At 32.4% G+C, this 16350-nt stretch overlaps 1 protein-coding gene across 1 annotated transcript; it reads left to right on the top strand.

The window, feature by feature from the left end:
• Nucleotides 1–11922: 11922 nt before the first annotated feature.
• Nucleotides 11923–12840, top strand: LOC105076752 (olfactory receptor 4A47-like). Its single transcript, XM_010965012.3, has one exon. The coding sequence runs from the start codon at nucleotides 11923–11925 to the stop codon at nucleotides 12838–12840; it is 918 nt and encodes a 305-aa protein (XP_010963314.3).
• The last annotated feature ends 3510 nt before the right edge of the window (nucleotides 12841–16350 follow it).

Here is a 16350-nt window from a genome sequence, read left to right as displayed (position 1 = left end):
TCTCCCAGTTCTCCCAGTTGCAGCCGCTACTCTGTTCCTGAGATTATTCAAGTAGTAATCCTTGCAAATACAAGCAGACTTTCATGCCTGAGTGTGTTTATGTCTCTGTGTACAAATATTGCATTTTACTACTGAGGCTCCTGAAGATCTTTGTACCAGTCTATATAGATCTAACTCATTCTGGTTTCCTCATACTGTTTAACTTCCTTATATAGATTCACTCAAATTTAGGTGCTCAGTCCTCTTCAGGTTTTTCCTGTCTTTTTCTTGGGTAAATAATTCTGCTATGCCATGTTTTTGAAATTTTATAACTATCAGTCCTAGAGGTGAAATTTTTGAGTCAACTGGTTTATGTATTTAAAATGTTGGTGTTCACAGTTATTGTCAAAATGCCATCCATGAGCTTTTACTAAACTCACTTTTCCCTTCATTCTGGAAAATACCCGTTTGATGACATTCTCAAAAAATCAGTGCTTGGTAAACTTTGTGGAATTTGACAATCTCATTAAAGAAACTGTGTTTCACTTGTACACTTTAATTATAAATAAATAAATAAAATTAGAATTTGGACATCTATTGATGTGTTTAAGGTAATATGTATTTCTTTTTCATGAAATGCATATTAATGAATTTGATGTGTTTTATTTGATTGCTGACATTTCCCATACAGATTTTATGATTTAATTAAATACTAAGGAATTTATCCCACTTACTATATTGTGTGGAGTTATTGTTTTGCCAGCTTGTGATTTGTTTTTGATATATTTATACTGTGCAGAATGTTTTTGAACAAGTAGAAATAATACTGCATTTACATAATTAAATCTATCAATATTTTCTTTAGATATTGTCTTGCTTATAAAGAATTTTCCTATTTCAATGCCTATACTATTTTCCATTGTGGTTGCATCAATTCCAAACAAGACTGCACAAGGGGTCCAAAGTTTCTACATCTTTGACAGCACTACTTTTTTATAAGGAAATTACTTTCACTCACTAGGGTTCTGCTCTCATTATCTGATCATTTCCCAAAGGCTCCATTTCAAAATATTACCACTAAAATACTTCAGTGGTCAAGAAATTTTAATGCATGTTTATACTTACTAGGGATAGACTCCACTAAATATTCACATTCTTCAGAAGGTTCTTGAATTCCTAAATATTTGCATTTTATGATAAACTTTAAGGTTATTTTTCAAAGTTTGAAAACTTCCCATAAAATATATTAAGAATGTCATAGCACCACATATTTGTTTAAAGGAAAATGACATGTTTTAATATCTTGTTTTCTCTTTCTGAATTAATCATATATTGTGAAGAATTGACTGATGTCTCAAAAAATTTGCAAGTATTTCCACAGAGTGTAAGTAAAATTTGCCTTTTGGTTTTTTTTATTTAAACAGAGGACTCTCTGATGTAAATCTGATTAACACTTTTAATGAGTTGGTCAGAAAAGGTTTAGTGTCTTTTGCTAGCATTCTGAATTATAGCACAGTCCCCAAAGTCAGGGATATATGTCTTTATTTGAACATTCATAGAAACTGACACATTGTAACTGATGGTACTTCAGTTAAAAAATAAAATAAAAAAGTAGGAATAGATAATCTGAACAGACCAACCGCTAGAAGTGATACAGAACTAAAAATAAAAAAGTTCCCTGCAAATAAAAGTCCAGGACCAGATGGCTTCACTAAGGAAATCTACCAAGCATAGGAAGAAGAACTTATACTGAAACTTCCCAAAATCTCCCAGAAGGCTGAAAAGTAGGGGACACTCCCAAAGTCAATCTATGAAGCCATCATCACCCTGATATTAAAGCCAGACAAACACACTGCCAAAAAAGAAAATTAAAGGCCACTATCTTTGATAAATATAGATGCAAAAATTCTCACCAAAATATTAGAAAACAGAATCCAACAACACATAAAAATAGTGTACACTATGATCAAGTTAGATTCACCCCAGGGACACAAAGATGGCTCAACATATGCAAATCAATCAATAGACAGATGACTGGACAAAAATTACATGAGTATCTCAATAGATGCAGAAAAATGCATTTGATAAATTGAATATCCATTTATAATACAAACTCCTACTAAAGAGGTAGAGAGGGAACAGGTCTCAACATAATAAAAAGTATTTATTTTTTTAACATAACACTCATATGATGAAAAGTTGAAAGTCTTCCCACTAAAATCTGGAACAAGACAAGGATGCCCACTCTCACCACTTCTATTCAGCATAGTATAAGATGTCCTAGCTATAACCAGACTAGAAAAAAAATCTGAATTTTAGAATGGATTTTTCTTTTCCTTCAAAGAAAGTTTTGGGCATTTTGATAAAGGTTGCACTGAATCTGCAAATTAGTTTAAGTAGCATTGACATCTTAACAATATTAAAAATCTAGCTCATAATATCTTTTCATTTACATATGTCTTCTCTAATGTCTTTCAGTACATTTTGCAGCTTTCAGTGTACAAGCTTTTCATCTCCTTGCTTATGTTTACTCAAGTATTTTATTCTTATTGATGCTATTGTAAATGGATTTTCATAATTACCTCCCTGTGTTGTTCCTTGATAGTATAAAAATTTAATTTCCTTTCATGATAAAAAGTCTCATTATACTGGGTATAGAAAGACAGTATCTCAACATAATTAGGGTCTTACATGTGCATACCACACCACATATCATACTCTAGATTAAAGCTCAAAAGCTTTTACGTTAAAATCAGGAACAAGACATGAGTGCACACTGTCATTACTCTTTTGCAACATAGTACTGCAATAAAAATTCCTAGTAAAGTTTTAGTGTTTCTATGTGTAGACCTGTTCATCTCTGAAATGAGATACTTTTACTTAATTTTTATTTAATATTACTGTCTGTGACAGTGCTTCCACTGGTAGTCACTTCCTGTCCTTTCGATCTCAGGTTAAACATCACCTTATTAGAAAGGCCTTTTCTGGTTACATTTTTGAAAGTCAGCTAATTCCTCTTTTTTTCTATAAAAGTACTTTATTTTCTGTCTAATAAGAATGGCATTGGACTACAATTATTTTATTAAATTGTCCTTTCTTTATTGTCTGACTGCATTGTCAGTATGTAAAATCCATGCAGAAAAGAATTTTTATACGATTCTACTTCCCTGTGTTATTCATTACTTATTAATTCTCACCCATAGCACAGTTTGTGTATGAAAATAAGTACCCTAAATTTTTATAAAAAGCAATTCATAATTACAAAAATGATTAGAAATAATTTCTGATTTGTTGATAAAATTTGATATATTTGACCAAATATTAAGGCAGAATAAATCCAGTACTAAATAAAGGGAAAGTAAAACTTGCTATGGCAAGTGGCAATATATATGAAAAATTAATCTACATTGAATCAAAATGTTTGCTCTAATATTTTGTTTTTACTAGCAATAGTCTCAACATGATTCTCCAGCTGATTATTTTCTCTGTTTTCCATCTTTTTCACCCTAATTTCAAGATTACCTTGGTTAGACTTAAAGCAATACATAAAATTAAAAAAATAGCACAATAATATCTCAAAATCTCAAGTTCACTAATCTGGCTACACTGATATGATCGGATGAGAACTAAACAACTGAATGGTATTTTTAAAATTTTGAACTTAGTAGGAAAATAATTTACTTGAGATAAATTTCCCTGGGAAATGGCTAGTTGCTATCTTCCTATGTAAACATGAATTTACTTGTCTTTAATAAATTATCCCACATGGTGAACATCTGTTTCTTCATGATCACTGTGGAATTTCTTTAAAATTATCTACAGTGCAAATAAAGATAGTTTCTGAATAACCAGAAGAGACCATATAAGAAATGAACAGAGAGCTGAATGAAAGAAAATATATCCTAATAATACAGCTCTCTAATTATCTCCCATCTGTGGCCACAATGAATGAAAGAGGAATTCCAAGTCTTTGTGAGTAGCTTAAGTCATCCTCTGACTGTGAACAAGCCTCCACAAGGTAAGACTACCAGTAGATACTGCCCACCAGTCTCATCATTATATCACTGTCTTTATCATTTAAAAAAATTAAATCTTTTTGAAATACATGAAACTTAGATTCCAATTCCAGTTTTATCTGTTAACAATGTGTGACATTGGGGGAAATTAATGAGATGTTCTGAGCCTTAGTTCTTCAAGTGAAAATGGGATTTACTGTTCTTGCTAATGTGAATATTAAATGTGATAAAATGTGAGTGAATGATTGCAATCCACTGTGGGAGTTCTGAGCACTTGAGTGATATATTCAGAACAAGATTTAAAGAAAAGCATTCAGTCTCCTTCAGGAGAACAAATTGTCTGAGTCCAGAATAAAAGTGGAGCGACTTGGCAGGAGGCTATTGCAGTGAACCAAGAAGGAAATGGGGGAAAGGGAATAATCAAATTTGTGATATACTTTCCAAGTAAAGACAGTAGCATTTTTTTAAAAAAAGTCATCAATAAGTCATATGAGAGCAATAAGGGAGTGAATAATACTGTGAGATTTTCTGTCTGAGCAATTACATTGAAGGTGGTCCCATTTCATGAAATGGGTATCACCTTTAGTGTTGTGGAAAATTTAAAATTTTGTGTTATATTTACTAACTTGATATCCAACTGCAGAGGTCCAAAATTGGAGACACTGCATACAAAAATTGCAAAACAAGTGTAGAAGTAAAGGCTGGAGACCCCAATTTACGTGCTTCAGCATTTACTGTTCAGGAAAAGGAGAAATATCCAACTAAAGGCCACATGAAGTAGGCCTCAGTGAGTTCTGAAACAATCTAGGACAGTGAACTTCTGTTCACAGTTTGAGTTCCTCACCCTGTATATGTAAATTAGTTTAACTGGGTCTCAATATTACACCTATGTGACTTTATAAATTATGGACCTGATCATGAAATCCTCTTCCCATCTTTTCTTGTTCTTTCACTATTTCTTTAAAACTCAGCTAAACATTGCTTCCTCTGGGAACCTTCTCTGATTCTAGTTTGACTGATGCGTTCCTACCCCGTGACTCTTAGCTGTGTGTGAATATCCTTGTAGTGACACTTGTTACATGGGTGTGGAAGTGTCTGACCCCTTGTCATATATTATATCACTAAGGGTGGGGAATGATGCCCTATTGAACTTGGTAATTACAATGTCTATGACACATTGGACATGAATAGATACTCCATACATGTTGTTTTAATTGAATGGGTAAAAGAGATTAACCTTATAATGCATTTAAAGGTTTTCCACCTGTTTTGTAGGTAAACTGCTTCTAATAACGTGACCTCAGCACCTGTACAGACTAGATGGAACCAAGGAACAATGTAACTTATTTCATCCTCCTGGGCCTCACACAGAATCCAAAGGAGCAGAAGGTCCTTTTTGTTATGTTCTTGCTCTTCTACATTTGACCTTGCTGGGCAACCTACTCATAGTCGTGACAATAACAGTAAGCAAGACCGTGAACACATCGATGTACTTTATTCTTGCCAGCTTATCATTTATGGACATAGCTTATTCCTCTTCTATTTCCCCCCGATTGCTTTCAGACTTATTCTTTGGGGAAAATACCATATCCTTTGAATCTTGCATGACTTATTTGTCTATAGAGCACATTTTTGCTGGGTCAGAGGTCTTCCTTCTTGGTGATGGCTTATGACCGCTATGTGACCATCTGTAAGCCCTTGCATTAGGTGGTTATCATAGGCAAAGGGTGTGTGTTGTGCTGCTGGTGGTGTCCTGGGTTGGAGGTTTTCTGCACTCAGTAATTCAACTTGGCACTATTTATGGGCTCCCTTTCTGTGGCCCCAATGTCATTGATCACTTTACATGTGACATGTATCCCTTATTGGAACTGGTCTGCACTGACACCTATATCATTGGCATCTTAGTGGTGGCCAACGGAGGACTGATCTGCACTATTGTGTTTCTGCTCTTACTCATCTCTTATGGAGTCATCTTGCGCTCTCTAAAGAACCTGTCAGGAAGGGAGGTGGAAAGCCCTCCAGACCTGTGTTTCCCACATCACTGTGGTTGTCTGCTTCTTTGTCCCCTGTATTTTCATGTGTCAAGACCTGCTAAGACCTTTTCAATCAACAAATCTTCAAGCGTGTTTTATACAGTCATCACCCCTATGCTGAACCCATTAATCTACAGTTTAAGAAATTCTGAGATGATTAATGCTATGAAGAAGCTCTGGGGGAAAAATACAGGTAGATAAAGTATTAAATTAGTGCTGTATCCATCATGAAAGTGATGATTTAGCATTAAGTCCTGTCTCTTTGGAATGTAAAAACTTCATTAATCTGATGCAAACTTTTTGTTTCTTCAAATGATTTAGGATAATTATACTTGAAGAATAAACTATATGTTCATGCTATTAATAACAATTCCTTACTAGAATGTAAACTGTATGTTTTATCACTGTACCTAGAATAGTAGGATGCATTTATAGTAAGGTGTCAATAAATAATTTATAATGAATTAATGAAAATTTTATTGAGTTACACTAATTGTTAATTGTTTTACCTCTTTGAAAATTTAATTTTTGTATTGATGCATAGTATATTTACAATGCTGTGTTAATTTCTGTTGTACAGCATAATGATTCAGTTGTACATATAGATATTCCTTTTCATATTATTTTTCATTATAGGCAATTACAAAGTATTGAATATAGTTCCCTGTGCTATATAGTAGAACTTTGTTCCCTATCTATTTTATATATAGCAATTGTTAATTAATTTCTGCATTTACTCTTACTTTCTCATTCTTCATTTTATTTTTAGTCAGATTCTTATTTTTATAATCTTCATTCTCTATATTATATTAAATATTTAATGTTGCATAGACTATCTATTACATTTTATTTGCCTCATCTATGAAATTTTTAGAGTAATATTTTAATTTTAGAATGAAAATTATAAGTATGATGGAGAATAATAAATTTTAAGAATAGAATTTATGAAAAATGGAATAGTGTTGAATAAACCTCCAAACTATCCCAAACAAGTTTCTTCCAGTTCTTTCAGATACGATCACTATAGTTTTTTTCTAAGATTCTTCTAGAAATAATCTTTGCAAATCAAACATTTTTCATATATGTGTGTATATTTATGTTTCAGTGTATACATTTTGCTTTTTATCACTCAACCCCCTATAGGTCTTTATGTGCCAGTTTATATAAATGTAACTCATTCTAGTTTCTTCATACTGATTAAATTCTTCATAAAGCAGCACTGTAATTGATGTATCTGGTCCTCTTTATATTTTCCCCACTCTTTTTTGAAGTTAAATAATTCTGCAAAAGCATCTTTTTGAAATTTTTTAGTATGAATTCCTAGAAGTGAATTTCAGTCAATTGCTTTATGTATTTAAAATGTTGATGTTCATATTTATTGCCAAAATGCCATCTATTTGGCACCTATTTACATGTTAAAAACGATTTTATTCTTTTTCTATGAATTGCTTACTAATCAGTTTTACATGTTCTATTTGATTTGGTATGATGGTGATATTTTCTGTACTGATTTGGATGGTGTGGGTGTATTTGTAATATTTATTCTTCCAAATCATGAACATGGATATCTTTCCATTTACTTGTGTTTTCAATTTTTTTCATCAATGTATTTTATTTTTCAGTGTACAAATTTTCACCTCCTTGATCAAATTTTTCCTAAATATTTTATTCTTTTTGATGCTTCCGTAATGGGATTAGTTTCTTAATTTCTTTTTTGGGTAGTTTGATGTTAGTATATGTAAATGCAATGAATATTTGTATGTTGATATTGTATCCTGCAAACTTGAATTTTTTATTAGCTGTAACAGTTTTGTTGCAGTTTCTTGCATTTTCTATATGTAAGATCATGTCTACTATATAGTCTTTGAAATAAGACTTTTTGTTCTTAGTATCATGCATTTGAGATTTATGCATATTAATATGTTTATAAACATGATCCATTCATTTATTGCTGAGTAGTTTCCCATTTTATGAGTGTATCACAGTTAATTTAGCTTTTTCTCAATTAAGAGATATTTTGGTTGTTTGCAGTTATTTGAAATTCTGAATAAACTGCTATGAATATTCACATATAGTTTCTGACAGAACAAGGAAACAAACAAGGGAAACTTTAAAATAACTATTTTCAGGACACCGGATATCAGAAACAACTGACAGTGTTCACTAAAAGATGGGAAACAAGCTGAGCTCTAAGATCTTTCCACTTCATTAGGCTGGGGAAAGATTTGCCCAGAGAGATTAGAGAGAAGGTGGCTTGGTCCTCACACTGGGCCAGGAATATTGCCTGTTCTCACCAGCTGAAAACCCTCATGGTTCAGAAAGGCCAGGGCACTGAGTTGAATACTTAAGAAGATCTTGCATCAGGAGTGGGTCATGATTAGGCTTAGGCTGAGAACATCTCAAGATCTGCCTCAAAAACCATAATAGCAAGAAAAAAAATCCACAAGAAAACTTCCAAAAGAATCAAACTAAATACTAAATACTGTGCTCAGAATTTTGTGTCTTTGTTAATGTGAGATGTTAATTGAATTGTTTTCTTTATGATACCCTTACCCTTGTTTCAGTCTGGTATGAGGGTTATGGGTACATAAAATGCATTAGGAATTATGTTAATTCCTCCCCTCTGTGAAAGTGTTTATGTAAGATTGGTGCTGTTTCTTGATTAGTTGGTGTATAGAACTCAATGATTCAAGCTATATGGGAATGAAATTTTGTTTTGGAAATGGTGAGATTCTAAAGAACCAATTTATTTAAGTATTTAATTATTTCAGCTTTTAATTATTTTTCTCTGTGTGTTTAGAAAGTTGTGTTTTTTTTTTTTTAATAGCAGTGGTCCACTTTCTTTTGGCAAGTATACTGTCATAAATTCCCTTATCATATTTTGTTATCTTTTTAAGATCTATAGAATCTGCAGTGATGACTTTCTTTTGTGTTGTTTCTGATAATCTGTTCTTTCTCTTATTTTTTCTTAATCCATTTTGCTACGTTCTTATCAAGGTTATTAAACTTTCAAAGAACCAATTCCTGGTCTTAAATATATTCTTTATTTTCTATTAACTTCTGTTTCAATGACTGCTGTCTTCTATCTGCTATTTCCTTTCTGCAGGGTTCTCAGTGTTTTATTTTAATGTTCCTTTTCTAGCTTCTTGAGACAGAAGCTTAGTTCATTCCTTGTAATATTTCTTGTTTTCTAATATTTGCATTTAAGCTATAAATTTCTCTCTAAGCACTCCTTTTACTGCATCCAGTTGATTTATATATAATAAAATGTTATATTACATACAATTTTCTATGCATATATATATTTCATAGATACCTTTCACATACATTTGTATCACCATCTTTGTCTTGAAAATGTACCTATCAAAATGTTCATGGTTAATTTAGATGAATTTTGCTTAATTTGTAATTATTTGGAAACATTTTTGTTATCCATTTCTAGTAGAATTACATTATTGTAAAATATTTATGTAACAAATATATGTATATATACCTATAAATATTTGTGCTCTATAATTTAAGTCCTTGGAAATATGTCATGGCCTAGTGTACTGCCTACTTTGTTGAGTGCCCTGTGAGATATTTGAGATGAACTGAATAGTCCCACAAATGTCTTCTTCCCCTGTTTCCACACTAACACAGATTCTATCAAATTGCCTGTCTGAAAATATGTGACAAAGTATGTGACAAATTTTATCTGTATTTGAAACAGACTTCAAACAATTTATTCTGAAATTAGCATTCATAATGTTTTGGAAATTAGTTCAGCTATCATCTTCAAAGACAAAGCTTAAATTTTAACAGATTTGTCTACAAGAAAGTTTTTACAATTTTTCTTTTCCCTGCCAATTCTGGACTTTTCCCTCTTGGTGACATGACTTCATTTTTTAAGTACTTTTTCCCAGAGGACATGGCTCTGTAAATTCTGTTCTGCATGGTGATTACCTGGTTGGCATCTCTGGAGATAAAGAGTCACCATCAAAATTATGATTAAGGTCCCATTGAATTTAATTAGACAAGAATCACCCATGGAAATACACCAACTGAAAGGCTTTATAACATGTACAGTAGTTCAAATGTAGATAAAGTGTTTACAGACCTTTGCCCTTACCTCACAGGACCAAATTTCATAAACTGAAATGATGGACTCAAAATATAGTGAAGTTTGTATATGAAATTATTCTCCATCCTTCAGGAAACTCAAAGCTCAACAATGCTCGATGAAGGCAGGAGAGTATAACTGATTGAGACTCAAAATACTGGAAAGACTTTCACTATTTCAATTTCTTCGGTATAAAAGACAAAGAGCAAAATTTATATGTAAACAATTCATACACAGTTTATAGTATTCTCTCCAATCAAAAGGTTTAATTACATTTGTTAGTGATTCAAACATATCCTGCAAACAGTCAATATTTTGGTTCTCTGTTAACAATCAGATTCAGATTTCTTTTGTAATGGGCCATTAATATTCACTTTGAAAATCCCAACTTTTGGAAAAGGAATGTTTTTCTGAATGACTTAGTTGAAACAGATTTCCTGCCAGCATGGAATGAGTTGGTCACATGGAAACAGTTTAAGGTCTAGGGATGCTGCATGCATCTTGCACTCCGTGTCCTCAGAGATGGCATCAGTGAGTGAAGAGCAAGGGAGAAGACAGAGGAGCCCAGAACATGGATTGAATGGCTGTCTCCTTATGCAGGTAACCCAGCAAGGATATTTACACACAAGATTCTGAACTAGGCTTTACATTTTGCAAGACTACAATGGTGGTGTGAGAATTCACTCTTCTAGAAGCTCTCTTTTGTCATTCTCACAATCAGTCGTGTTAGCTCTCCTCTGTGATTACTGACATATGAGGAGGTTGATTCTATCTGACCTTGCTCTTTTTGGATATTTTTGAGTTACAATGATCTGGGATAAATTGACCTATAACATAAACTAGTCTTAGGAACTAATTTCAAGTGTAATTAATTGGGGATATTTTCATGGGCAGATATTTATAAATCCGCTGATATTCTGAATTAATACGTACTCTACACATTGCTTATTAATCTGTTAAAAATTAAAAGATAATGTAGCATCTGTAGACCTTGATTAAATTGCTTTCAAGAACATGAGGTGATACAGTAGTAAGCAAACTGTTACTTCAATTGTCACTTTTCTGTTCCATTTGAGCTTCAGTGTACTAGTATGTTAGTGGCCATTGAGATATACTCTTCCCTCAATTTTTAAAATATATCTTAAATTTCTTTTATATTTAATTTATATTTTTATTTGTTAATTTCTTAGAGATCTTTGTCTATTTTAGATATTATCTCTGTGTAAATCCTGCACAATGTAAATCTTTCTCCAAACTACTTTTACGTATTTAGATTGTGCTATCTAAATTTACTAAATCCTTAAATTTTTTTTTGAAATTGTTAAATATATCTCTTAGGAATTTCAATGATTGGTTAAGAAGATTCTCCCATCCATAGAGATGAAAAAGTTATCTACTTAATATGTGAAAAGTAAAATAAAGTAAACCTTTCTTTAATATTTTCTTAAAATTTAATCCATTTTAATTTTTGTATAAGGTATTAGCTATATGTACAACTATATTACCCTCCAGATAGAAAGCAAATTATGACAATTCAGTTATTAATAATGTGTTCTTTCCCCTCACATGTCTCTTAATTACTTGCCTCTCCATTGGTCTGAAAGATTTTTGAGGTTAGGGATGAGGCTTTAATCAGCCTTATGTGATAAATCTGAAAGTACTGGAACATAAACCATATTGCTTATTTGCTGAAAGAATAAACAAGTTATCTGAAAACTTCAGGAAATCACTAGTAATAATATTTATAGGTAATTTTGTCCTGAACTCTGAAATAAGACATACAGAAGACTCTATGGACCAAAGGAGGAATGTGACTGAGTTTGTCCTCTTGGGGCTCACTCAAAGCCCCCAGGGTCAGAAAATATTATTTGCTGTGTTCTTGCTCATCTACATTGTGACAATGGTGGGCAACCTACTCATTGTCGTGACTGTGGTGGTCAGTCCAACCCTGGGTTCCCCTATGTACTTCTTTCTTGGTTATTTATCATTCATGGATGCTCTTTATTCTAATACAATCACCCCAAATATGATTATACACTTACTCAGTAAGAAGAAAGCCATTTCATTCCAAGCCTGCATGATCCAGCTTTTTATAGAGCACTTATTTGGTGGTGCTGAGATTTGCCTCCTGGTCGCCATGGCTTATGACCGCTATGTGGCCATCTGCAAACCTTTACATTATTCCACAATCATGAATAAGAGAGTATGTGTTCTGCTGCTGCTATTGGCCTGTGTTGGTGGGTTTTTACATGCTGTAGCTCATCCTTTCTTTGTTTATAACCTTCCCTTCTGTGGTCCCAATGTCATTGACCACTTTGTCTGTGACATGTACCCCTTGTTAAAACTTGCCTGCACTGACACCTACGTTATTGGCCTCACTGTGGTTGCCAATGATGGGGCAATCTGTGTGGTCATCTTTATGCTCTTACTCATCTCCTATGGGGTCATCCTGCACTCCCTGAAGAATCTTAGCCCAAAAGGGAGATGCAAAGCCTTGTCCACCTGTGCCTCCCACATTACTGTGGTTGTCCTCTTTTTTGTCCCATGTATCTTTATGTATGTGAGACCTCCTTCTACCTTACCCATTGATAAATGCTTGACAGTGTTTTATACTATTATCACCCCTATGTTGAACCCTCTAATCTATACTCTGAGAAATGGAGAGATGAAAAATGCCATGAAAAAGCTCTGGGCAAGGGTACGAAAATGAGGTAGCAGGGACATATATATTATCACCTATTTTTAGTAAAGAATTTGTTCATTCCAGTAGAAGTCATGTGTGATTTTTAACTGTAGTAAATTTCTCCTCAGGTTTAATAACTTGGGCTTGATGAAAAATATTTATTATGTGAATACTTCCAATGATTATTATATACTTTTAATAATTTCATAATTTTCTAGTTATAGATATGTATATATATAGTTTGAAATATATTTTTAAGATCTTCACAGTTTCCCAGGATAATATATATAGTTTTTAGGTATAAAATGTCTCTCGAGGATATACATTTATGTTCTATATGATGAATTAAGCAATAGTTAATAGTGTAGATTTATTTTAGTTAGTGGAAGATTTTCTCTTGTTAGTCTCTTAAATAATGTAAACATTCTCATAATTAGTAGGACTGATTACAATTTTCAGAAAATAATAGAGGTATGACATAAACAATTTATTCACTCCATTCCACACAAAGACAGCCCATATTAATATTGAAGTATATATTTTAATTTTTTATCTGTGAGACACTTTGCATATATTATTTTGTTTATATTGCTTAGAATGTTAACATTGAAGAAGAGTGATGTTTCAGTTGTAATACTATCATAAGGTGGCTAAGTTTGTAAAATTCATTCAAATGAACAAGGTGTTTATGTAGAAAAATCATCAAATCTTACTTCTTTTCCCAGGTAGGTAATCATATTATCTCCTCAAGTGGTGTAGCTTTGTTTGGATTTATATTTTCATAACAATGATCCATTAGTCTTCCCAATAGTTTAGAATATCTGGTAATACATCTGCTCTTTTCAATATTCCCAGCTCCTTTTTTGCTTATTGTGATTCATAGCCTTCTATAGAAGTACAGGCTCTGCCTTTCATCTGTAAATGTAGCATAAAACATAATCTACAAACTTCAAACATGAACTACAGAACTCGACACCAGGTGTTTTAGATGGTATCATTGTTAAAATAAATGCTGACTATATATGACAATCTTATCTCTCTTATTAATGAAATACAGATTACTAGGCAATCAAGAAATCAGAATATACTGTTTTATTTGACATATCATTCATGAAATAGTTTCTTTCTTTGAATCAGGGTTGAAATAAAACATTATCTGCCTCTAAGTAGTCAGAAGCATTTGATCAAAGAAATGTACTATTCTGCCTCCATTGTTTAATCTTGATATGAGGGGTGAAGTCTTTGAATCAATAGGTACTGATCACTAGTAAATCACACTGTGTGAGAAACTTCATATCCTGACTTTTATCCCTGTTAAATGGATATTTCTTATATTATCTCAAAGTCTTCTCAGCTACAATGCTATTTACCAAAAATACCAAGCATTTGAGTTTATCGGATTCTATGTATTTTTTTCCTCCACTTTGAATGTTGCTCTAGACTGAGAGTTGTGTCCCTCTTCAAAACCAGAAGTTAAATCCTTTAGAATGTGATGGTGCTTGGATGTGGGCCCTTTAGGAAATGATTAGATCATGAAGATGGAGTCCTTATGATTGGAATGGATGCTCTTTTATAGAGACCCCAACACCCATGACTCTCCTGCCATATGAGGATGCAGCAAAATGATGGTTGTCTATCAACAGGGAAGGGACCTTATCAGATATGAAATCTGCTGGCACCTTAACCTTGGACTCCTGATCCTCCAAACTGGTGAAAATAAATGTTTATTATTTCACCACCCAGTCTATGTTATTCTTTATTAGTAGCCAAATGGACCAAGTCAGATGTTTAATTTTCAAATTTGTGTAGTTATTTCAATTGATGAGCTGAAAGTCTTTATTAATTGTGTCTGTTCATTGGTCTATAACCTCCTTGAAGTCACGGACTTTTAAAATTGTCTTTGTTTTCTCTGTTTCTTGAATAATATAGGGAACCCAGAATCCACTCTATAGATTTTGTCAATTACTTGAATTCTTGGCCTACTGAAGTGAATATTTTTTCTGACAAATTTTGATTAACCTATTCTACATTAAAGATATAATATATAATATTGCTATAAATATTTACTTGATATTTACTATATATACTTAAAATTATTATACCTTTCATGTTATAATTATCGATGTTTTTATATAAGTATTTTATTTTAATATTCTTTTACTTTTTGATTTTTTTCTATCACATCACTCTTGGAAAATTTCATAATCTTCCAATGATTTTATCAATTTTAACCTTTTTTCAAAAATAAACTTTTCAAAATATTTTATTTTTTAACCCAACTATAATTTAATTTTGTTTATGACAAGGAAGTATCTAAGCCCAAACAGTAAAATATTCTTCCAACACAATTATTAATTTGTATAACAATTTGAAAATGTTCTATTTAGTATGTCAAGCTTTACAGCATCAAGAGGATTCAATTTGGGGGCAATTTTTCCTCTTCTCCCCCTCCTCTTCCAAACTTTATGGTCATTTTGCAGAGTTTGAAAACTTCCCATAAAATATGTTTAGAATGCCATGACTCTACATATTTATTTTGAGGAAAACCTACAAATTTTAATGTCTTCTGTCCGATCCAGAAAAAAAAAAAAACCCACATATTGTGAATGATTGATTGATGTCTCAATAAAAATTTGTAATCATCTCCATAGAGTGTACATAAATCTTGCCTTGTGGTTTACTTATTTAAAAAGAGGACTCTCTTATTTACATTTGACTCACATTTTCAAGGATCAAGTCAAGAAGTACGCCTTCTCATACCTCTCACCTGCCACTGACACCACCTCTGCAAGGTAGGTATAGTTAGGATTATTCCCATTTTACAGATGAAGAAAATTGAATTTCAAAAAATTTAAACAATCTGCCCAATATCAGAGACACAGCTAGTCTTCAGATCTACCCTTTTCAAAATTCAAATTTATGTTCTTCTGATGACTTTAAATGATATCTGAAAAACATAGTATTTCATCAAAACCTCTCTGATTTTGTAGTCATTGAAATTTTTCTCTTCCTAATTACAGAGTTGTATAATGTGCCTGTGTATATAAGCAGTTGGAATTCAGAAAGCTGTATGGCTTGTTGGTATTTAGAATGGAGTGGAATATATTATAGAAAGAAGATGCCGGTACCCTCTTAGCACACACCTGACATACCTAATATTTAAAATTATTCTGGATTTCTTGTTCTGTTGGGTAAAAGTGATCAGTGACTTAAAAAATTGATCTCACTGTATTTAGCAGATATGAAAATAATAAAGTGTTCTCAGGTGATTACAGTAGCATTATAAAATTAAAATTTAGTGTTCTTATTTTACAGAAAAAAATGGAGGATCCAAAAGGTTAAAAAACTTGATCATGGAAAATATAAGTTAGATTTGAGCCCAAATATGCTTCCCCACATTGTGTGAGTTTTTATTATACAGAATTTCTTGGAATTGGTCATTAATTATGGTTTAGCATATACAATATTTTTAATTATATGCCATAAGATGTGACACTTTATTAGATCAACATTATTAGTAGCAATTAAATGCAGATG

Source organism: Camelus bactrianus, chromosome 10 (genome assembly GCF_048773025.1).
Source record: "Camelus bactrianus isolate YW-2024 breed Bactrian camel chromosome 10, ASM4877302v1, whole genome shotgun sequence".
Classification (NCBI taxonomy): Eukaryota; Metazoa; Chordata; class Mammalia; order Artiodactyla; family Camelidae; genus Camelus; species Camelus bactrianus.
The sequence above is the reverse complement of the archived record's forward strand: the minus strand, read 5'-3'. Positions and strand labels throughout refer to the sequence as shown.

What these genes read in the sequence shown, in the direction of transcription:
- LOC105076752 (XM_010965012.3), top strand. Translation starts at nt 11,923, where the DNA reads ATGGACCAAAGGAGGAATGTGACTGAGTTTGTCCTCTTGGGGCTCACT.